Source organism: Macaca fascicularis, chromosome 12 (genome assembly GCF_037993035.2).
Source record: "Macaca fascicularis isolate 582-1 chromosome 12, T2T-MFA8v1.1".
Lineage (NCBI taxonomy): Eukaryota > Metazoa > Chordata > Mammalia > Primates > Cercopithecidae > Macaca > Macaca fascicularis.
This window is the reverse complement of record NC_088386.1, coordinates 115,446,570-115,470,980: the sequence shown is the minus strand read 5'-3', so window position 1 is coordinate 115,470,980 and position 24,411 is coordinate 115,446,570. Positions and strand designations below refer to the sequence as shown.

General features: G+C 56.6%; 1 protein-coding gene across 4 annotated transcripts; it reads right to left on the bottom strand.

The window, feature by feature from the left end:
- Positions 1-92: 92 nt before the first annotated feature.
- On the bottom strand, positions 93-24,134 carry ASIC4 (acid sensing ion channel subunit family member 4). Of its 4 annotated transcripts, none has more exons than XM_065526155.2 (10): positions 23,310-24,134; positions 7,036-7,180; positions 6,810-6,937; positions 6,461-6,623; positions 5,993-6,049; positions 3,591-3,744; positions 1,738-1,829; positions 1,555-1,656; positions 1,165-1,269; positions 93-931 (listed from the first exon to the last, which is right to left on the bottom strand). In XM_065526155.2, the coding sequence occupies exons 1-10, from the start codon at positions 23,889-23,891 to the stop codon at positions 834-836; spliced, it is 1,626 nt and encodes a 541-aa protein (XP_065382227.1). In that variant the 5' UTR covers positions 23,892-24,134; the 3' UTR covers positions 93-833. The 4 variants fall into 4 exon arrangements, with proteins under 4 accessions (XP_065382227.1, XP_015288352.2, XP_073866424.1 ...); XM_015432866.4 differs by having other exon boundaries at positions 1,577-1,656; XM_074010323.1 differs by lacking the exon at positions 23,310-24,134 and adding an exon at positions 21,337-21,481.
- Between the last annotated feature and the right edge of the window lie 277 nt (positions 24,135-24,411).

Here is a 24,411-nt window from a genome sequence, read left to right as displayed (position 1 = left end):
CTGCCTTTCCTTTTACCCGGGACCAAGTCATGCATGTGCCCAGCCTCACCCCAGCCCCCAGTGCGTGCTTGGTCACACATACACACAGAGAATTCTTTATGCCTCTTTATTCCCAATCTCATCAGCACTTTACAAAATCAGACTGGAGGGAGAGAGGCCTGAGAAGGCTCCCTTCCCACCCTCCAAGCTCAGCCGAAGTCTGGAAGGTCTCCTGCCCCCTCCCTATAGAAGGGACTCTAGGGGTGGGGCTGGTGCAGGGGGAACTGGGAGCTGGGCCAGGCCTGCTGGGCCATCCTCTCCCCCTGCCAAGAGGGGAGCTGGGCCTGGAGAGGGGCAGGAAGCAGGACCAGCCCAGCACTCCTGAGTCCTGGGGCTCTCCCTTTCCTGCTGACATTAGGGCTGGGACCCTGGCTGTCCCTAAATCACCCACCCGTGTAGCCCTACCCACCTTCTACATCTGTATCCCCCCACCCGGCTTTCCCTAAATATATACAAATGTACAGAGGGCTCCCCCTCCCCGGCTGGGATGAGCTCTATCCTCCCCTCCCTCTCTCCTTCCTTCCCTTCCTCTCCATGAGGGCCCATGGCCTGGTTTCCAGCTCTCCCGGGGCACCAGCCTGGGGGTAAGGGGTGTGGACAAGAAGGACCTTTGTGCAAAGCAGCTGACATCAGGGCAGGGGAGGATAAGAGCAGGAACTGAGTCCTGGCCCTCCCAGTGAGCACCGCCCCCAGGCCTTTCCCAGGAGCAGGAGGAGAATGTGCTGGGGATCCCAGGAGAGGTCTCAGACTCCTGGATCCTTTCAGTCACAGCACCATCCTAGCAAGCGAAATCTTCAAAGAGACCTCCTGGGGGACCGTGGGGGTGGTGATGGTTGGGGAGCAGGCTGCTGGCCCCCCCACCCTCGGCATGGCCCCGGCTCGGGCAGGGACTCTGCAGGAGAAAGAAAAGAGGGAGTGGCTAGGGAGAACTCATGGGGGCAGGGACTCTGCCGAGAAATAGTGGGACAGGGAGAGGTCAAGTGCTGTCCCCAGGGCTCACACCGCCAGCCTTTCCTTGTCACCTTGGGCAGAGGCTCCAGGGCCCACTCCACAGGCTGGTTCAGAAACCATGGGGTCTCAGTCCTGGGGAGGGGTGGCTGCACGCTCTATAGAGCTCATCCTCACCTGTTCCTTCAGCTCCTGAAGCCCCAAAGTGGAGATGCCCCCAGTGGAGGTCCGCAGGGGGGTCTTGGGACGCCTCCATGCCCGCTTCAGTCGATCCCAGGACACCTTGAGGTTCAGGGTGGGGGACAGCAGTGGGCTCAGGAAATTGGTTGAGGAGAAACGTGAGCCTTACCATGCCCAGCTGCCCACAGGACTCACTGCCACAGCAAACTCCCAGTAGGACACCCTGTCCTCCTCACCTATCCCCTTCTCCTGACTCTGAGCCCTCAGGCCTGCCAGCCAGTCAGGGGACCCTGGCAGAGAACCCTGAACCTGACTTCCCAGCCAGGCCAGCTCCACCAGGCACCCCGCACTGCCCCCTTCTGCTTTGCCCATGGCCGCCACTCCCACCTTGCCTTCCCGGGGCCCTTGCCTCATAGATGTAGTCAAGGATCTCCAGCAACGTGAGGATGCTGGCCCCAATGAACAAGCCCATCTGTCCCCCGAGGTCTCCTGGGAAGCAGGAGAGCAGTGTCAGAGGGAGCGGCCGGGTCGATCCACCCACACACAAGCTGAGGGGGACACCAGTCTCACCCAGCAGGGCTGACAGGCCATAGGCTGCTCGCTGCTCTATGGCTTCAGAGGTCAGGGCCTCAAAGAAGACGTCTAGGACCAGGAAGTTCTCCCTGTGGAGACAGGAAGCAGGGTATCCGTGTGGGCCTCGCTTCCTGAGAAGGCTGGCAGGGGCATCCTGGATCCAGCAGATCTTGATCAGAGACCTCTGCATAGGGAAGTCAGTGACCACCCCCTGGACTCCCCAAGGCTGTGAGGGGAGGCAGTCCCGGATGTGTGTCAGCTTCATCTTTTGAGGGGTAGCAAAGGGCCTGGGAGAGCAAAACACAACTCCTGGACCTGAAGGAAACCCTGCTCCCTCCTCTAAAACAGCCAGTGGTGTTGCCTTTGCCTCCTCCTTATGCCTCTGCGGACCCTTCAGTGACCCCTGTTGCCTGTCAGTCCACTCCACAATGCCACTTCTCAGTGTCCTGGGCAGCCGGTGGCCTGTCCCTGGCACCTTCTTCCGCAGCCGCTGTCTTTTCTCCTTCCTCCACACAGCTGCCTATGGCTCAGGCTCCACACCACACCACTGCCCCGTGCCACACCACCCCTCTGCCCAACGTCCTCTCACTGGACACCTCTCCATCACCTCCTCTCGCAGACCCAAACCCAGGGCCCTAAGAGGCGAGCTCACGCCTCCCAGGCTTCCCTCCCTGACTGAGGCCTGAGAATCAGTCCTACGTTATCAAACGTAGGCTCATTGACAAATTGTGGCATGGATTTTATGTCGTAATCATCTGTCCCCACAGAACTCAGCACTGGGCTTGGCACCCAGACCATGCTCCGAAACTGTAGACTGGCTGGAGGGGACCAGACCAAAGGCTCAGGGCGGTCCCTCCTGCCTCCCCTTGCAGGGTACTGTGTTTCTCTCCGGTCTCATCCTGTCCCTCTCCCTTAGAGAAGGGGAGAAAGACACATAAGCAAAGCACTCGGAAACGTGGCATATGTGTAATGATGGAGATCTGTACGGATGCTGGGAGCTCAGATGAAAGGTGTTTGGACCGGGAGGTGGAAACACTGAACATGACTTGAACAATGAGTGGGGCTGCTTAGAAGAAAAGGGCTGTGGCCAGGCACGGTGGCTCACACCTATGATCTCAGCACTTTGGGAGGCCAAGGATGGTGGATCACTTGACGTCAGGAGTTCAAGACCAGCCTGGCCAACATGGTGAAACCTCATCTCTACTAAAAAGACAAAAAAATAGCTGGGTGTGGTAGTGGGTGCTTATAATCCAGGCTACTTGCGAGGCTGAGGGAGGAGAATTGCTTGAACCTGGGAGGTGGAGGATGCAGTGAGCCAAGATTGTGCCACTGCACTCCAGCCTGAGTGACAGAGCAAGACTCTGTCTCAAAAAAAAAAAAAAAAAAAAGAAGAAGAAAGAAGAAGAAGAAGTAGTAGTAGTAGTAGCAGTAGTAGTAGTAAAGGGATATGAAAGGCATTCCTGGTAGAAGACTTATCATAGAGATGCAGCCCACTCCCCACCTCCACCATGCCCAGCGCCTATTGAGGGCAGCCTCCACCACACACACACACACACACAGACACACATTCTCTCACACACATACCCATTCACAGATACACACAAAGTGTGCATGCACACACACATACCACACACTCACATACACATACACTCACATACACACCCACAGGAAACACACACATACACATGCCCCACACAGATACACGCAAACATGCGTGCACACACACGTACACACCCACATACACCCCACACACATACACACCCACACCCACAGACACACACATACACACATATGCTCACACACGTACACACACACAGAGTCACACAGCCACCGCCCACAGGCACACATACCGTATGTAGGTCTCATTGCGGTTGTACTTCCTCGCCAGGTACCGGGCTGAGCCCCTGTTGGGGATCCTGACCATGGAGATCTCTTTCCCATAGCGCGTCAGGTTGCAGGGGGTGGGGCAGAAGCACGGGCCCTCGGGGCCCCCACCCAGGGAATCTGCAACACAGAGGCAGCAGCTACAGTGGGAGTTGGAGAAGGGTGGTCCAGTGGCCCACCAGCTGCAAAGAGGAGGCCCGGGGGCTGTCCTGAAGCAGGCACACCCACACCAAGGGCCTTTACTGGCCAGCCCCGGTGCTTCCTAGAGGGGACTGGCTGCAGGTCCCCACATGAACCAGCTTCAGACTGCTCTGGAGAGCAGGTGTAAGCAGAACCCCCCAGCACCCTCCCAACCCCCGGGACTGGGGGGGTCCTCATGGCCCAGAGGGAGAACAGAGCCCATCCACCAGAGCTAATCAACTATGTGAGGCCTCAGACACACAAGGAGGTGTGGAGAGGATGCTGGGATGCATGGATGGGTGGGTGGATGGATGGATGGATGGATGGATGGATGGATGGATGGATGGCAGATGGCCAGATCGATGGATGGGTGAACAGAAGAACAAATGGACCAACAAGCTTCCCAGGCTCAATGCGCTGGGCTTTCTCTGCCTGCCCCTTCAGTTCCACTCTCCACTCTTCCACCTTGCTCTGCACCCTACGAGGCTGATCTCTGCCAAATGCATCACCTCAACTCCCTTGTCCTCTGGCTTTGGGTTGAGTTTGGCCAACAGGAGGCCCTGGCAGAAACAGAAGGTGAGAGGGAAGAGATGCCAGGGTATTTCTCCTGCCTGGCTTCCTCACTGCCAGGCCGTAGGTGGCAGAGGCTGTGCTGCTCCTCCAGCCATGCTGCTGTCAGTCAGTCCTCTCGGACAGCCACAGGTCTCTCCTCCTGCAGGCCTGGTGGGGATGAAGGCTCCCCATGTTGCCAGCTCTGTGATCTCCCGCTGTGCCTTGCAGCTTCTTTACTCCTGATCACACATCTGTTCCTTCACTAAACACCTCCAATCACCCCTGTGACAGATGCAGGTGGTGTGGGGGACAGAGAGGGGCTGGATGTGTGTCTGGCTGCCCAGTGTCTCAGACCCAGCCCCAAGGCCCCAGGTGTCTGGATTACTGCAGCCAGCTTGGCCAGTCCCTGACTTTGAGTCTCCTCCCCACCTACCCATTGTCCACACCTCATTGGACTCACCTGGCATTCCTGCCTTGCCAGAGGCCTTTGTGGGCTTCCTAGAGCCTCCCTCCTCCATTTTTTTTTTTTTTTTTTTTTTTTTTGAGACAGGGTAACTCCATAGCTCAGATTAGAGTGCAATGGTGTGATCCCAGCTCATTGCAGCCTGGACCTCCCAGGCTCAAGCCTATCCTCTTGCCTTAGCCTCCCAAATAGGTGGGACTATAGGTGTGCACCACCACACCCAGTTCACTTTTTTATTTTTTGCAGAGACAGGGTCTCACCATGTTACCCAGGCTGGTCTCGAACTACTGGGCTCAAGTGATCCACACAGCCTGGCCTCCCAAAGTGCTGGGTCTACAGGTGTGAGCCACTGTGCCTGGCCTCCCTCCTCCACTCTTTCCACTCCCTCCCCTGTTCTCTGCCCTGTGGCCACACAGATCTTTCAGTGCCCTGGACACAGCATGCTGTTTCTGGCCACAGGTCTTTAGTGTATGTCCCCCTTTGCACCTGGCTCTTATACAGCCATCAAGCCTCAGCTAATGTGTCCCTTCCTCTAGGAATCCTCCCTACCTTCCCTGGCTAGGGCTGCACACCCCTCCTTGGGGCCTTGCCACACACCCGAGGCTCCCCTCTCCAGGAGTTAATGGGCTGTGTGGGAATGGCTGCCCACAGCCCTGCCGGGCTATAAGCTCTCCAAGGGAAGGGCTGTTGCCCCCACTCTCACCTCCAGTACCCAGCACAGGCTGTAAAGGTCTGGAAAATGCACGAATCGATGAATGGATGGATAGATGGATGAACTGCAGATCAGGCAAGATCTGTGGACAGATGGGGTTTGCCTTACCCACACTGATAGCCAGCAATGCATTTTTCCTGAGACCAAGAGAGAAGTCATTTCACTTTCTCAAAGTGGGTGAGCTCATTGGTTGAACCAAGATGAGAAGCCCAGCCCTTCACTCCCAGTCCTGGCTTCTCTGTAACCCCCCCACCCTGCTGCCTCCACTTACCCAAGTGTCTGTACCTGCAGAGGTCTGCAGACCTCTCCCCGACCCCACTGAAGTATGGGCTAAGGCTCAACCCCCAGGAAGAACCCTCCAGGAAGAGACTGGGAGGGGAGGAGCCAAGACAGTGAGGAGAAGAGTGGACAGAGACATGAAGAGGCTGATGGAGAGGTAGGGAAGGGTAGGCAGCACGGACCCAGTGTGTGGTCGGCACACTCGATGTAGATATTTGGTGGGCAGATGGTCTCATTGCCTGAAAGGAGAGAAGATTATTCCTAGAATCTACGATCACTTCCCCTGTCCCCCACACGCCCAAATGTAAGCACATACATGCATGCACACACATATGCACACATTTGCATAAATGTGCTTGAACACCACACACACAACCCCCACAAATATGCAACCATGGATATAAATGAGCATACATGTACACAAATACATATCAACATGCACACAGGCATCTGCATGCCAGCATTCCCACAGGCATATGTGAAACCATGTTTAAAAGTCCCAAACACACACATGCACACTCACACGGGTACAGACACACACATATGTTGTATACATGCGCCTGCCTGTGCACATGAGCAGTGCCTTGCCCCAGGAGGCTCTGGAGCCCAGCAGGGTGGCATGGAGGGCTAGCTAGGGGTGGGGTGCCCACCTGGCATGTGCACCATCCGGCAGTGGCAGCGCTGAAGCACAGCCTCCTTTTCACAGCGCAGCCGGCAGGCAGACACACTGTAGGCCGAGTAGCCCTGAAGCTCAGGCTCCCTGAGCTCACTCTCCGCGCGGCAGTTGCCCCAGGGCTGGGGCAGGTAGGTCAGCTGCAGAGGTGGGTCATGATGAGGTCATGCTCAGGAATCCCACCCGGTCCTCCAGTGCCCACAGCCCCAGCAAAGTCAATACAGCTGGCAGGCTGTGAGCTTCTAAAGGGCAGGTTTGCTCTGCATCCCCTCTGAGCCCAAAGGTGAGCCCTGTGCCCAATCCAGGGCCTGGCAGGAGGTGCTCACCCGCTGTTCCTGGCAGGACACAAAGGTCTGGAAGCCTGGGGACACCCCGAACCCCAGCTGGTGGATGTAGGGCGGCTCCTCCTGGCTGTGGATCTGCACCCGAATACCTGCCTCAAACGACGTCTCATCTGCACAGCAGAGATGGGGACCTTTGGAAACCCATCCCAGGCAGAGGGCCCAGGCCCCAGTCCCCAAGATGGCCCTTGTCCCTTTCCGGCCTGCGTACTTGTCTCCCTCCAGATGGGTAGGTACTCCTCCTGCTGGATGTCCAGCATGATCTCCAGGCCACTGCCCATGCCCCCTGCCCGGCTGGGCAGCGAGCTCCGCGGGTCCGCGTTGAAGGTATAACACTTCCCATAGCGAGTATAGACCTGGGAGGTGGGGTGAGAGAGCAGGAGGGGAGATGAAAGTAGTGGCCAAGGCAACTCCGAAGTTCCCTGCTCCCCGCCGAGGGCCACTAGATCTGCTTGGACACTCCAGTCCCATATCCTAGCAAGCAATGTATAGCCCAGTCTCTCCAATGAGCGCCAACTTTTCCACTGATGGCCTCCCTTAGATGATTAAAAGGCATCTCCAACTTAACATATCAGCACATCAACACCTTCCCAAACGCTGCCTGCCCCACACCATCCTCCTCCTCCCTAGTAAACCACCCCACTATATCCATCCAGTTTCTCAAGTCGGAATTTCTAAAATCTCCCCATCCATCATCCCTGCTTCTTTTTCTTTCTTTTTTTTTTAGATATGGTCTTGCTCTGTTGCCCAGGCTGGTATGCAGTGGCACGATCTCGGCTCACAGCAGCCTCAACTTTCCAGGCTCAAGCCATTCTCCTGCTTCAGCCTGACAAGCAGCTGGGATTGCAAGCATATGCCACCAAGCCTAGCTAAGTTTTTTTATTTTTTATTTTATATTTGTAGAGACAGGGTCTTGCCATGTTGCCCAGGCTGGTCTTGAACTCTTAGGCCCAAGCAATCCTTCTGCTTTTGGCTTCCCAAAGTGCTGGGATTACAAGCATAAGCCACCACATCCAGCCTCCAGGCCACTTCTGAAATATATTTAGAATCCATCCACTTTCCTTCCTTCTCCAGCAACCCCCATTTTGCCATCTCCTTCTAACTGGTCTCCCACCTTGGTCCACCATTGCCCCTCCCTACTGGAAGCTATGGTGCCCAGTCCACGGTGCTCAGATCCAATGAAACCACTCACTGACTTACCCAACAATAGCTTCCCATTTCCCACATAACAAAGTCACGCTCCTTCCCTAACCCAAAAGTGCCCATGTGATGTGGCCCTTGCCTGCCTTTCCGCCACCTCCCCCATATCTGACAAGTTCAGACACTCGGACTCCTTTCCTCCTCAGGCTTTTGTTGTTGTTGTCCCCTCTCCTGGAATGCCACTGCACACACACTCTTGGTATGGCTAGCTGCCCATCGCTGAAGCCTCAGCATGTCACACTCATACATCACACAGACACGTTCAGTGTCACCGTCCTTGCATCCACATGTCTGTTAGTTTGCCCCAAGTACTTATCAAGACCTGAGATGATCTTGTTCATCTACTTGTCTCCTGTCCATTGTCCACCTCCCTCAATGAGCGTGTATGCTGCACAGAAGCAGTGAGCCTGTCTGGTGTCCCCAGCCTCCGGCCCAGTGCGGGGCACAAGGGACACTTAATAAGCTGTCTCTGCAGCACAGAAGCCAGGCTCCCTTTTCCTCTGCGGACAGTTCTCCTGCATGGACAGCAGATGGCGCTGGCGCCCCGGAGATGGAAGCCCAGGCTCCTGCTGGGGATTTAGCTGCCGCCAGCAGCTGCGCAGCGGCAGGGGTGGAGAAGAGGCTGAGGGAGAGGAGGGTTCTAGTTCCCCCGTGCCAGGCTTCCCCAACAGAGCCGAGCCCCTGGGTCAAACCCATCACAGGCAGCACCTTCCCTGGGGGCAAGGGGTCGGCGCACTCAATCACGCTCTCCCGCTCCCCCTCCCCTCTCCTTGGGAACATTTTCCACTGGTAAAAGCTGGGAGAAATAGCAGGAAGCAGTGTGGAAGGAAAAAGAGATCCTGAATGCCTGGTTTCACAGGGGGAGTGCAGAAGGAAGAGGGGCCGGGTGGAGAGCAGCGAACCAACTGAGAGTCCTCCCGAGACCTCCTAGGGGTCCCCATCCCTGAGAACTAGACCACCCTGCTGCGGTGCTCTGGGAGCTGCAGCCCGGATCCTTCTCTCTCCCACAGTTCTTCTACCACTCAACCACCCTGCCTCCCGTTCCCGAAACAAAAACGTGTGCACCACAAACAAAGCACCCTGAGTTTACACAACATGGTGCCGTCTACCGCTGCCCACATCCCCTCAGTACCAGCTAGGTGTAGTTGTCCCGACTACTGCAGATGAGGACATCACAGCTCAGAGAAGTGAAGTGACATTCAAAGTCACACAGCAGGGAAGAAGGAGAGGTGCACCTCATCCAGGGGTCAGGGGCAAGGCTCCAGCTGCTCCCGCAAACCATTGCTTGTACCCCCACCCCAAGCCTACCCTACCTCAGGACCCAGCTCCTGCCCCAGCCCCATCCAGGTAGATGAAACAGGAATGGGCCCCAGGCCCGTCCCCTTCTCTTCTCCCATTCCCCTTTCGCTTCTGCACCGTTCCTCTTGACCTTCCTCACCCTTTCTTCTCCATATCGGCTTCCCTTCAATTCCTCACCTGTCCCCCGAGTCTTCTCCTTTCCTAACACCCCACACACACCTTTACCAGCTTCCAGGTTCAAGTTCTTGACCCCATTGGTATCACCCCTGCCCTCCTCCCTATTATGTGTCCATCTGTGGGGCAGGAGTGGGTGTCACGGACAGCTCAGGAGCGCTCAGTATGCCCCATGCAGTGTGCTAAACGCTTCACATGGTCTATCTGGATGAATCCTCACAACTACCCTGTGAGGTGGGTATTATTATCTCCCCATTCTGCAGAGAAAGAAATGGAGGCTCAGAGAATTCAGCTGGTTTCCCAAGATGTTCAAGCTCAGGGCTTCTCAAATGCTATTATGCACATGAATCAGGGGGATCTTTTTAAAGTGCAGATTCTGATAGAACAGATGTGGGGAGGGGGTTGGACAAGGCTGAAAGTCCATGGACCACACTGTGAATAGAAAGGCACTAGATGAAGGGGGAGAACCCAGCAAGACAGCCCGACTCTAGACCTGTGCTCTTATCACAAGTCACTGGAGGTGGAGGAACCCTGAAGTGGGCTGGGTGCAAGATTCCTCTGTCCCATCCGGGTGCAGTGGCTGACACCTGTAATCCCAGCACTTTGGGAGACCGAGGAGGGCAGATCACTTGAGGTCAGGGGTTCGAGACCAGCCTGACCAACATGGTGAAACCACATCTCTCCTAAAAACACAAAAATTAGCTGGGCATCGTGGTGGGCACCTGTAATCCCAGCTACTCGGGAGGCTGAGGTAGGAGAATTGCTTGAACCCAGGAGGCGGAGGTTGCAGTGAGCTGAGATCACACTGTACTCTAGCCTGGACAACAGAGCGAGACTCCATCTCAAAAAAAAAAAAAAAGTCCAGGCCCTGGGGGTCATGCCTGTAATCCCAACACTTTGGGAGGCTGAAGGAGGTGGATCACAAGGTCAGGAGTTTGAGACTAGCCTGGCCACATGGTGAAACTCCCATCTCCACTAAAAATACAAAAATCAGCCGGGTGTGGTGGCAGGCGCCTGTAGTCCCAGCTACTCAGGAGGCTGAGGTAGGAGAATCGCAAATGGCTGAGATTGCACCGCTGCACTCCAACCTGGGTGACAAAGCGAGACTCTGTCTCAAAAAAAAAAAAAAAAAAAAAAGGAAAAGAAAAACTTCCTGGTTCCTAGTGGTTTGGAAAAGGCAGATGGGAGGCATATATTAGTATTTGTAGAAATCTGAAAGTACTCAACCTCTTCCTAATTCAAACCAAGAAGATGCTGGAATCAGCTCTTGCTGACACAGCCAGTTTTGCGTATACGCTTCAGTTGAAAGGCTAAAGAAGGCATGGTCGACGTGGGGTACCCATATTATGAGCTCCTCACTCGTGTCGCTCAGCATTCAGCACCACCTTGGCGGAGCCCTGTCTGTCAGGCACCATTATGGTCTCTCTGAAGCTCAGCCTCACCCATGGGACCATGAACTCCTTGTGACCAGGAGTCCTGTTTCCCTCTTGGCATCCCCAGAGCCCAGCAAGATTTGCAGAAGGAGGTGTGAGATGGGAGGAAGGAAAGCAAACACTGTCAAACATCCCCACTTTGTACCAAGTCCTGTGATAGGTGCTTTTGATCTATTTTCTCTTTTGAGTCTCCAAGAAACCCATATGAACTAAGTATTGTTGTCCCCATTTAATGATTAGGTACCGGAAGCTCAGAGAAGGAAAGTGACTTGGCTAAGGGCACACAGCAAGTAAATGACAGCCGAGATTCATACAGAACTGAACCCTGTGTCAAAGCACAGTAGGTGCTTATAGAACACCTGGTGGGTGTTCAGTGAATGAATGACTCTTGGAGGTTCCTGACTCTCGGAGGGGCTGGGGCAGTGTCCCTACCTGGTACCTACAACAGACACACACAGGCATATGCTACATGGCACCGAGCCCACTCCACACAGGGCAGAATGAATGCCTAGCTGGCGAGGGTGGTGGTTCCTTGGCACACAAACCCTCAAGGTGGCTGTGCAGAGTCAGGGTGACAAAGGGACATGGGTGGAAGTTGTCTGGGTCTCAGGGATACTCTGCAGGGAACAGACCGGCCAGACTGGCAGGAGGAGGACACTAGCACAGCCTGGGTCAGTCCTGACTGCTGGTCAGAGCGCAGTGTTGCCCAGGAGACAGTCCCTGGGCCAGGCAGGCAGGGGCGGGTGGAGCCATCAGCTTCTAAGTGGCAGACCTCTGGTGGCAGCACAGCCCACAGCTTCTTCCATGGAGACGGCACGGCAGCTCTGCCACAAGGTCCCACAGGTTGTCCACTGCTCCCTCCCCATGGACTGGCCCAGGAAGGGGGGGCACAGTATGCAAAGGAGTTGAGAGTCCAGGGTCCAGTCACAGAAAGGGGAAGGTTGTGGGCCAGGGAGTGTCCTGATGGCAGAGGGGCTATCTCCAGATCACCAGCTCTCAGTCTCTGGGCGCTGTCCTCATCTCAGACCCCCACCTCCTCCTTTGGTCTGGCCCTCCTTGTCTCTCTGCCTTAGCTCCAGGCCCACACTGCTAGCCCTAGCGGGTGCATGTGGCTTCCCAAAGCCCCTCCCGGCCTTGGCTGACAGCTCCTAGACAGGACTATGTCTGTGCTGCACACAGACCCTCGGGTCCCCTCCCCCACCTTCCTTCTGGCCAGCCCCTGCCTGTCCTTCTCTGATCACCTCCCCTTTAGTGTTGGCCTGAACCCCGGCCCGGGTCTGTCTGCCTCGCTAGCCTCTGTTTCCTGATCTCAGTCTGTCTCTCAAGTCCTTCCCTATCCGCCTGGCCTGTCTGTCCCTGCCCCTGATTTGTTATCCACCCGGACTCTGTTTCTCTGCTCCTGCCCTCTGTTGACCTGTCCCCTCCCCTTGGCCTCTTTCTCTCCCATTGTCCTGGATGCCCCCTGGCCTTTTTGTCCCTTGCCCACTGCATTCTCTATCCTATTTGCCTCTTCTCTATCCATCCCTTAGTCTGGCTGTACAGTCTTAGCCTCTTGTCTTCCTACTAGACTTTTCCCTGGGCCTGAGGCTCCCTACCCTGACCCAACACATCGGGAACCCCTCTCCAGGTGCCCTCCACCTCCTTCTCCAGCCCCTCTCTCTCAGGATCTGCCTGAGACAGTGATGAGGGGTTGGAGAGAGCTGTCCAGAGCTTGCTCCTCCTGAGAGCGGTGGCTTCTCTCAGCCCTCGGAGCTCCATCCATTCACAGCTTCCATTTCTCCAGAAAACTCTCCCTGGCTGGCTTGCTCGCATCCTCCCTCCCTTGCAGAGCCCACAGGGTTAACCGGCAATTAGCGGGGCCAGGGCTCAGAGCTATGGCAGGGAGAGGGCCCTGGGCCTCCAGGAGATAAGAAGCAGCCAGGAGCTGCCGAGGCCAGGCTAATCCCAGAGCTAATCTTCGGCCTGGGCTTTATCTCCACTGCCTTCTGGGCATCCTGCCTCTGGTCCCGGCACCTCTCCGCCCTGACATTCTTCCATGGTGTCCCTTCCCCCAAATTCTATCAGCTCTCCCCTTGATGGGGTCCACCCCATGCCTCTCACTTAGGCACTCCCAGAATGAACTCCTCTGCCCCTAGGTCCAGAGTGGGCTAGTGGAAGGGGGTGCATCTTCATCTGCTCTGGACTGTGACCAGCACCCTGGGGTGGAACAGCTCCCAGGGCCTGGCTTTATTCAGGGGTGGCACAGTATCCAGGTTCAAAGCCTTTTCCTTCCCTATCCTTTCCAGGGGCAGAGGAAGGAAGATAGCACCAACCAAAATGCCTAGGGTGTCTGCACTGCTCAGAACTTCGAGATCACTCAGTACTTCGAGGTCACTCAGTCCAATCACTCATTGTACAGAGGCAGAAACAAGCCTAGAGATGGCAAGGTTCAGATCCAAGGGCATGCATGCAGAAAACAGGGGCAGATTCAGAAGAAGACCCCAGGTTCACAGGCCAACATCACCTCCCTGGGAGTCGGCAGGTCCTAGTTTCAGCCCTAGTTCCACCACTGACAGCCTGTGTGACTTAGGTTAGTAAAGTGATTTATCAACTTCTCTGGGCCTCAGTTTCTTCATGTGTCAAGCAGAGACAGAAATCCCTGCTTATTTCACAGATTAGTTGTACATCTCAAAATAGTGGAAGTATGTGAAAGGCATTTGCAAAGTGCAGTCATATACATATACCAGTAATAAGGGTTTTGTAGAGACCAGCATGAACCAAGCTAGGGCAGAGACTGATCACTATGTGGTGCTGGAAATGGATACACAGAAGGCTCATAACATGGGGAAAGGGGCATATATTTTGTAGCCTGACAGAACAGGGTTCAAATCCAGCCTCTCCCACCAACTTTGGACAAACAACCTCGGATGTGTGATTGAATCTTGCTGAGCCTCGGTTTGCTCATCTGTAGAAGGGGAATGGTAATTCCTCCTCCTAAAGTTAGATGAGAGGATTAGAGATCAATTCAGTGATTCCTGGCAGATGCTCAAGGGAGGGGTGAGGCCCTTTGGGGAATGGAGCTTCCCGCCAGGATGCTGCAGTCATTTTCATCTTGGATCCCCACTGGGTGCATCCTCACAGGGCATCAAGCACCTTGCAGGCTCTCTCTGCAATTTGGGAGTGGCTTAGAGGATGGAGCTCTGTCACAGCGAAATCCCCAGGCTCTGAGATACGCCTCTCCTACCGGATGGAAAGCCCAACCTAGTTTACATCCAGGCCTTAGCTTTAGTTAAGTCTGTGGGATTCAGATTCAATCGATTAACCTCTCCGATCCTCCATTTTTCATCTGTAAAATGGGAATAACCACAGGCGCCCTTCAGAGGTGTTATGAGGAAAGACAGAATGCACGTAAATCATAGCAACCACTAACATTTACTTAGTACTTACCTCTGCGCCAGGCACAGGTCTAAGTACTTTATGTAGATTAACCCCTTAATCCTCACAAAACTCCTATACTGGTGGTAGTCCTATGGTTTTCATTTTACAGACAGGGTAACGGAGGTACAGACAGGATAAGGAAACTGACAGGGCAGGCAGTCTGGGCCTGGAGTCCACCCATAGCCACCGTGTGACATACACCTGGCACACAGTACCTACAAATAGTAGGCACTCAAGAACTGGTAAGTGTTCAAACAACACTCATTGTCCAAACTTGTCCAACACTATTCATTGAGCCTGTGCTCAACAGTGTCAGGCACTGTGCTTTGCACTGGACATACAACAGAGAACAAAACAGACAGCCTCTGCCCTCAAGGAGTTTGCTGTCTGGCTGCAGAGACATTCATTCATTCAGAGTACTTACGGGCCAGGCGCGGTGGCTCACACTTGTAATCCCGGCACTTTAGGAGGCCAAGGTGGGAGGATCGATTGAGCCGAAGAATTTGAGACCAACCTAGGCAGCAGAGCAAGACCTCATCTCTACAAATAATAATAAATTAGCCAGGCATGGTGGCTCATACATGTAGTCCCAGCTACTCAGGAGGCTGAGGTGGGAGGATATCTTGAGCCCAGGAGATTGAGGCTGCAGGCAGCCCCCGTGATGGCACCACTGCACTCCAGCTGGGCAACAGAGCGTGACCTTATCTCGAAAATAAAAAAGAAAAACAAAAAAACAAAAAAAAACAAAGTGCTTATGGGGCACTTACAACATAAACACCGTGAACTGCACCAGGCATGTTCACAAATCCACCAGTCACACAAATGGATAAATTATTACTAGTTGTGATCCTTGTTGTGATGGGGTGACCTAGCCAAGGCCACCAAGGTGGAACAGGAGCTCAATTTGGCTGGCAGGGTCAGGAAAAAACTTCTCTAAACAAGCCACCTGGCTCACCCAGGAGGGGCATCAGACCAGGCCACACTCAAGAAAGAGGAATACACAGCCGCCCTCAGCAGGCCTGGTTCTACACGTGCATACAGGGGCCCCCCACCTCCCCGCCTCCACTCCACTGCCACCCATGAGCTTTTCAGGGCCGCTTCCTCCCTACGGTGGATCTAGGAGGCAATGACCGCGGTGTTTGTTCAAATGTAAATGTGTGAGCTGTGGTGGAAGGGACAGGGGAGCCCTAGGAGCCAGGGAGGGCTGGGGCTGTGGAAGAAGGCTGTGGTCCCCGGCGGGCGCCGCGCTTCCACGGGAGAGAACGGGAGGATGAAGGCCTCCGGGACCCAGGTTAACAGTCAAAACCGTTGCCCGGGCAGCGACCGCTTAGGCCTTACACCCTAGAAAGTCAATTTTTAATTGGTGAATTGGTAACTAAGTCCTTCCCTGACATTCCCGCCCCTCGATGCAAAGTTCCTCGTCGAGAGTTTTGCTTACACAGTGGAGCACACACCCACAACCAGGCGGGAGTTCAGGAGACAAGACAGAAGGAGGCGGCGGGGACGGTGGGTGGGTGGGTGTGCGCCCGCCAGGAGCCCTGGCCCCCCGCCCTCTCCCGCACACACAGTCTGGCCGCCCAGGCCTGGCCCACCCGCACCCAGAGGGCCGCACCCACCGGCTCGCGCGCCTCGCCGCCCCCCGCTCCCTCCCGCGGGGCAGGCATCCATCACGGCGCCCGAACGCCCTCCCTCCCATCTCCTCTGGGCTCCTCCGCTCTCCTCCCTGGGTCTGCCTCATTTGCATTCCCCCGGCTCCCGGCTCCTCAGCAAAGTGACCTCCGCACACAGCAGCGCCAGAGGCTTCCACCGCGGAGGGAGACACCGCCGCCCTCCCCCGCCGCGGCCGGAGAGGGGGCGACAGGGGCCGGGGTCCCAAGGAGATGGATGCGGATCCGGGCCTGGCTGGCTGACCTGAAGCGGCTGAAAGGCCCGGGGCCGAGGGGCACTGAGGGACTCGGGTGCTCGGGTGGGATTTGAACCTGCGACCTCAGATCCCCAGCCAGGAGGGAGTGAGACATGGAAATCAGCACGAGGCCCGGAAGGCTGCGGCCAGAAACGGAACCCCTGCTGGGAACCCGGGGCTCCCCAACGTCCCGTTTCCTTCCCCCGTGAGCCCCCACTGGGGAGGGGCCGTCGCCCAGGGGTTCCCAGCTCTCCCGGGGGCCTGCCCAGCCCCCACCTCGCCCCCTGAGCCCGCCGAGCCGCCTCCCCTCCCCCCGTTTGGTATTTACACCTTCCACACATTTGTAAGCTATTATCCTGTCCACGCTTAGTCACCGCTGAGCCAAGCGCCACGGATTTAGCTCCTTTAATCTTTCCTCCTAAATCAATCCTCCATTTCCCCTTAATCATCCCGTGGCTCCTCTCTGAACTCTTGCTGCCGCCTCGGCTGCTGCAGCCCGTGCCTATCTCTCTGGAACTGCTCCCCCTCCAACCCAACACCCACGGGTGTCCCAAGGGCATGGTGAGCATCTGAGGGGTGGGTTGGATTTCCAGCGCTGCCAGCCCCAGACTAGGAGCCAGGGGAAGAAGTGCAGACCCCTGCCCATGTCTTCCTGGAAAACACACCACTGAACCTTCCCATCTCCACTCTCAGGGTCTCTGCCCCTCTGTCCTCCTCCTGCCTTCCCACCCTCACTCATCCTTCTGAAGACCCTAAGTCTCCACCATGATTTGCAAAAAATCAAAAAACAAACAAAAGTGGCAGATCTTCTCTCCTTGGCCCTCCTGCCCCCAGTGCTGGCCGTTCCCACCTCCTCTTCCCAGGTGCTCAAAGGAGGTGGGCTGCAGGGCTAGCCTGGAAGGGCAGGGAACACTTATAACTCAGCAGCCTGAGGCGGGCCTCTGTTCCCTCCTCCAGAGTGGCCGTCCATGTCTCCTGGACCACCTCAGGCTCCACCACCTTCACTTCCTTCCACCTCCCCATGGGACCCACTGACTCAGGGACTCAGTAGCTTGGGTCTTGACATTCCAATGCTCCCTGTAGTGCTCCCTGGGTGCCCCTGCCTCTCCATTCCTGATCCTTCCTGCCCCCTGCCTGGACCTAGCAGAGGCAGCCCTGCCGCCAGCCACAAGAGGGAGCAGATTCCTCCCAAGAAGCAGAAGGGCAGGGGTGGGGGTCCAGGAAGGAGTGGGGCAGGGGAGACAGACAGAGGATCAGAGGGGGACAGGACGTGGGGCCATTTCTTCAAACGCTAATCAGCATCTTCCGGCAGTGTCTGAGAAGCTGAGCTGATAATGAGCCCAGCTCGGGGCTGATTCCTGATTAATGAAGAGGCCACGGGGCTGCTGAGTGGGGCTGGGTGGGGCATATCCCTCACGGTCCTCCCACTGCCCTTGAAGACCAGCCCTCTGAGACAGTAACAGTCCCTGCCCTTCCCTGCCGGGCCACACCACTTACATCCCTTCCAACCACTCCACTGCCCAAACAGGCAGGCTGACCGCACCCCTCCAGGAGGGTCTGAGCCGCAGCTGGTGTGGGGTGCAAGGTGGAGAGGGTGGGTGCAATCTGAGGGGTTGGCAGCCCTCAGTATTTTTTAAATCAGTTACTGTTCTGTTAAAATAATCACGATTTGAAGCTGCTTTTGACACACTGGAAGACCCAGCCATCCTGGGCTCCTCACACAGGGCAACAGTTAGCTGGGGCTGAGGAGCAGCTGTGTCCTTCAAGACTAAGTGGTCTTCAGTTCTCCTCAGGCCCCACCCTTCCCTACTGTATCCCCCCACCCCAACCTGACCTGCCTGGCTCCTGAGGGCAGCATCCGCCCTGAACCAGATGTTGAACAAAATGTGCTTAAGGCTCATGCTTCAGAAGAAGCTGGGACCACGGGGAATAGAGGGCTGGACAGGCTGGGGGAGTCAGAGGGACACCTGTGCAGCAGATTAGAGGCTTGGACCCACCTCAGTGGACACCCCCTCCCTTCCACAGCCAATGGGGCAAGGGGCAGCCCTTGGAACCTCCAACCCAGTGGCAAAGGTGTGGAGTTGGGATGGAGTGTGGAGTAGCTCCTCCCAGGGCCAAGGGCAGGGGGTGGAAGGCAGAGACTGTCAGTATTGGCCTGACCACACGCTGGGAGGAGAAGGGGCTAAGGAGGTCGCTGGGACAGAAGGAGTGGATGCTGAGCAGCCCGAAACTGGATCCTGTGACAGCCAGAGAGAGAGAGAGAGAGAGAGAGGGCTTTCATGCTCTTCTGTGCCTCAGAGCTGTCCTGGCTGGTGGTTGGGTGGGGCAGGGAGAAGAGAGGAGGGCAGGGAGGGGGACTGCCCAGCTGGAAGAGGCCTTGTCTAATTGTGCCTGATTAGTAGAGAGGAAGAGAACAGGGCTAGTGATTAATAGTCACGGCAGTCACCAGCGTGTGGGGAAGGAGGGTCGGGAGGGGGAGGGAGACCGGAGAGCCCAGAGGGGATGGAGATAGTGAGGCACCCACAGGGCCCCGGGCTCCTAGCCCTCCAGGGGCTGCCTGGACCCTTGAGGACCCTGAGGAGAGGGGCTGGCTCCTACCCATGCCTCCACAGGGCTTCTCCACCTCCCCCAGCCTCAAATTTCCACACAGTAACATGGAAAAGACCAAGGTCATGTCCTGCACCTGGGAAGAAAGGCACCTTTGCTCACATGGTGTTTCCAGACACCCCACTGCCCCCAGCCCCCAGACACAGACCCTATCCTCAGCTCCATCTGAGATCGCAGCCCACAGAGTAGACGGCATGACTTCCAATCACAGCCGGCAGCTACCCCCCTATATTCTGTGGTCCCAGTTGTAATCCCAGCCCTGCCCTACCCAGACAGTCTCATTCCTAGGATCATTCAGAGCTGTGCTGTCCAGCGCGGCAGCCTATAGCCACGTGTGGCTCTTTGAATTAAAAATTCATTTTCTCTGTTGCACTAATCACATTTCAAGTGATCAACGGCCACATGTGGCTAGTGACTACCATGTTGTACAAGCACAGGTGCACAGCGCGTCCATTACCACAGAATGTTCTATTGGCCAGCACTGATCTAGACAGTGTGTGCACACTTCTGCACCTATGCACACGTGCATGCATATTTTGGAGGGCTGAATAGAATGGGAATGCTAGAACAGGGCAGAGGAGGGTGTGGGCCACAGGGTCAAAAGCGGGGGGATGACTAGGTAATGGAGAGTAATGAAGATGCCAGTACATGGGTCGGAAACCAGTAGGTGGTGCTGAGAACAGTCAGGTTAAAGATAGCCAGGAGTTGGGGTGGCGGCATTTATAACAGCTGACGCTTACACAGTATATACGATGTGTGTGCCAGGTAGTGTGCTATAAGCTCTTTAGGAGCATCTCTTTAATCCTCACAGCAACCCCCAATTTTTAGGTTCCAATATCCTATTTAAAGAATACACAAACTGATGCTCACGAAGCTTTTTGGCTTCCCCACGGCCACACAGCTAAATGGGTGGAGCCGAGGTTCGAATCCTGGTGGTCCCCAGGTGAGAGGAGATGCGGAATTTTAGAGCCACCCTTGCATTTTACAGCTCAAGAAATGAAGCCTCGGGAGAAAGAGTGATTTCTGCCTTTTAGCAAGAGGGCAGGCTGAGAGCAGGCCGCAGTGGGGAAGGTAGAACTGGGGCTTGGAGGAAGGGGGTGTGGGTAGCAGATGGCGGCAGGAATCAGGGAGGAAGGGAGAGCTGTCTACAAGGCTGGGGGTGGGGGACATACAGGTGGTAGAATGGGTAGGAGTGAGATGGTATGAGACTGAGTGAGGAGGGGAGGGAGAAGAAGAGAGGAGCAGAGGTAACTAGCTGGAGCTAGCCATGGTGCAGAGCACTGCCTCCCAGAGCCCTCTCCTCTCTCCCCTCTTCCCTCTTGTCCTTTCCAAACTGTGCCCAGCCTGCCTCATCCCCTAGGTCTTCCCAGCTCTCCTCCACCCAGAATGGCCTCTCCCTCTCTGAACTCAGCCTCTTACTACCCATGCACCTCGTCTGGCAATTGATCCTGGCACCTTATGACACCACTTGCATGGCTGATTAACTCTTGCATGGTTGCTTAAGCTTCTGAGTATCTCTGTCCCCACTCTACCATGAGACTATAGGCTGCTTGAGGACAGGGACTGGGGACAGGGCTTCCCATCTTTGCTGTCCTCCATAGCTCTGAGCAGGGAGTCCAACACATAGTAGGCATGCAGAACTCCATGTTGATTGACTGACTGATTGGGAATGCATCAAGGGATATTAGGGAGCGTGGGGGGAGAGCGATTGCAGTGGTAACAGAAGCAAGAGCAGCAGCAGAGGGGACTGGGGGAGGGCACATTACCCGGAGTAAAAATAGGCTGGAAAATGTGACATTTATTAACTTGGATTCCGGAGGAAAGGTCACAGCAGAGTGGGGAGTGGGAAGGAAGAAACAGGGAAAGCAACAGAAAACACATAACAGCCCCTTGGTGAAGCCTGTCCCTGTCTCTGACCATCTCACCACTCATACCCTGGCAGGCTCCCCACCAACCAGCTCACATAGCCATCTCCCCACCATAGACCCCAAATCCCCATCATTGACTCCAGGTCCTCACCACAGAGCTGATTATGGACCTCATGTCCTTTTTGGAGACCCCATATCTTCATCTCCTTCCCCCTTCTCCAGCCTTTCCCCTGTAATACACCCCATCTTCCCCACTGCCATGGATCATGGGCCCCCAGCCCAACCTGTAATTCCAGACCCTGGTGAATCTGCAGCAGACTCAGCCCTTGAATGCCAGACCCAAGAGAGAGTTACGCTCAGTAGACAGGGGATGCAGTGTGTGCAGAAGGGTAGGAGGCTGGACTGGAGACAGGGGAAATGGAAATCCCAAAGGGGAATTCCTGTCCCCCAGTGGTTGCTATGCCCTCTACCCCTCACTGTCCTGCACCAGGGCCAGAACCTCAGCCCACAGACTTCTACCATCCTCCTCTCTCCAGCCCCAGGGCACCAGAGGGCCTGTGGGAAATCCACCCACACTCCTCCGGGCCATCCCCAGGATTCCGGGGACTCACCAGCCTTGATCAGGGGATCCCTGTTCCTGTATCCTCCAGGCACCGCCTCCTAGCCTGGAGACCAAGCAGAACCCTTTGCCTTCCTCCCCTTACTTCCTCACCCCCTCCAGCTCTTCCTCTCCTTTCCTCCCACCGAGGTCTCATCACCCTTCCCCTTTCCTGCCCACCCCCAGCTCCCGCTCAGGGACACAAAGACCCCATTGATTTCTGCCCCAACAGCACCTGCTGAGCCTGAGCTCTGCCCAGCCCCCAGTACGGACTGGTGAGGATTGAGGACAGCAGAGTCCTGTGGATCCCAAAGGCCACACTCACCCTCCATACCCCATATCCTCCTCCTCGGGGACTCTACCAACCCTGGCTTTGGGGAGCAGTGATTTTCCCTAGGAGAGGGGGTGTACAGCCGGACAACAGGCCAATACCCCTGACTCTTCTCCCTGCACAATGCTCCCCCTCCTGTCCCTCGGTTTCTACCTAACTCCCCTGCCCAATGGCAGGAGGCCCCAGACACTGCAGACATGGTGGGGGCCAGGAACCTTGTTGGCTGGAGCATGTTTCCTGGCGATCCTGAGGCAGCGGGTGAGTGAGAACCTGGTGGGGGTCCCTATCACTGGGGCTGGCTGCTGGAGGCTGGGCCGGAGTGGGCACCATGTTGACGCCAAACATTTGCATATGCACTGGGCAGCGGTAACAAGGATGAAACATACACGCACACAGACACACAACGCTGGGAGCAAACTGTGGACTGGGGACAAGCATCTTGAGCACCATGAATACTAGATACCCTGTGACTATGGGTGAATGGAGCCCTGACAGACAGGCGGCGTACAAGACACGCCCACCCCCCTCACATACCTGACTGTGGGAGGCGTGCATGGGAGAGCAGCCCAAGCTCACACCCCTCTCCTGGAGAGGGTGCGTGTGTTTGTGCTCACACATAGGTGAGAGATGGCGCCAGCAGTCTCCAAATGGGGAGCAGCAGTTGGGATAGATGGGGGGGGTGTCATGAGAAGGGATGGCATCCACAGTGGGACCCTGTGCTTGGCAGCTAAGCGAGAGCTGGGAGCTAGAAATGGAGATGAGTAGCTCTCTGGGTGTGGGTGTGCAGGTGTGCATGTGAGTGTAGTGACAGGGATAGTGAGTGTGTGTGAGCCAGGGAGTGTGCAGGAAACTGTGTCCCCCAGCAGTGTGTGTGTGTGTGTGCGGGCATGTGTGCATGCACCCATGCTGGGGCAGCAGTGAGGGTGAGTTATGCACATAAGAGTGAACCAGTGATTCCCAGTGTAAGAGCCAGATCTGGGCATGGGAGCCGCTATAACAGGAGACAGAGGGGGACTGGCCCTCGGGAGGGCTGGAGGGCAGAATGAAAGAGGGATGTGTGAGGGAGTCTGTGAGGCGGGCATGTGAGAGACACAGAGATCCAGAAGAGACACTGGCACCTAGTGTCCTGAAGACGGGCTCTCTGCAGCCTGCCCACCAGGCCAGCTCCCCAGGAGGCCGCCTGGGGTCCTTCCCTAGATGGAGCCCCCCAAACCTCCCCTCCCCATCTCCTTCGTTTGGTGGGAAGAATCCAGTAGCCTCGGAAGAAAAAGGGAGCAAGAGAAAAGTGGGAGTCAGTTGGTCTGGCCTTGGGATGGTATGTCCCTTCCCTGCAAGCCAGCCAGCTCCAGGACACCTGGGCCCACCCCAGGAACCCCCACCCCAGCTCCCAGACCTGGGCACTGCAGCAGCAGCAAGAAGAGTGCTACAAGAAGAGTAGCAGCAGGCGCCCCAGGGTAAGCCCTATGAGCGGCCACTGCTCCATGGCTGGGAAACCAGAGGGAGATGCCAGGCTTGGAGAGACACGAGGCCAGCCTCTGGTGGCAGAAGGAAGGGAAGCCCTGTTGAGGATGCCCCTGCACACCACTGCCACCACTCCTTCCCGCTCCCCAGCCTCCAGCCACCCCAGGCCAGGCAGCCCAGCTGGCAGAACTCACCACAGAGAAGTTGCTGGCGGAGCAGTGATGCCCACTGAAGTTGCAGCTCTTGAGCATGTCGGCGAGCTGGTGGCCAGTGCGGTTGAGGATGTCTACCATGTCAGGCTCCGGGTAGCGCAGGCCAGCGGCACGGTGCCCATCCCGGTCTTTGGGGGGCAGCCCTGTCAGATTGGCCAGGTGGAAGATGTCGGCATCGCTGAGTGCCGAATGCCGGAAGCGGTTGATATTGCAGAGGGTGACAGCCGGGAAGCCCGCCACTGGGGCTGGGGCAGCGGGGTCCATGGCCACCAGGTGAGGCCGGGTCAGGTAGCCCCGGGCCAGGCCAGCCGCCTGGTACAGGAAGGCAGCCAGCGAGGTGAGTAGGGCCAGTGCCCACAGGGTTCTGCGTAGTCCGTGGGGGCCTGGACCACAGGCCCGGCCCAGTCCATGCAGGGTGCTGGTGCTGGCAAAGGTGGCCAGGTCCCGGGGGGCTGCTGCCCCCCGAGCAGCCCCGAGGAGGCTCTGCTCATCCCCTGCCTCCTTCTCCTTGGGTTTCGCATCCTCCTCAGCAAATTTGATTTTGCACACAATCTCGATCGGCATCTGTCCCCGGCTGCTGGGACTGGCCAGAGCCTCCCTGCCCTGTCCCTCCCTAGCCAGCAGCCCTGGTGCCCTCCCGAGTGGCGGTAGTAGCAGCGGCTGCTCTTCTAAACTCAGGGCAAGCGGGAGGAGGACAGGGACAGGGTGGGGGCCCGAGGTGGGGGAGTCACTCCCACTCCCAGCAGCTCCGCAGCCCTGGTGCTGCCTCTGCCGCTGCTGCCTCTGCTGCCGCTTGTCTCTCTCCTCGATCGTCTCCTTGTGGCTTCCCTTATCAGCACCAGCACAGCTGTCAGCCCCTGCGTGTGTCCCTGCGAGCGAGTGAGCGAGTGAGCGAGGGAGCGAGCGCTGCTCCGCCACGCCACGCAGCCCCAGCCGCTCCACTCAGCATGTGCTCCGGAGCCCACCCCGTGCTTAATAATTCAGGACATGTCAACAGCGTTTCACCGGCAGCACGGGCGTCAGGAGCCAGGCCAGGGAAGGGGGCAGTCCCCAGCTCAGGACAGAGATCCCGAGACTGGGGCTA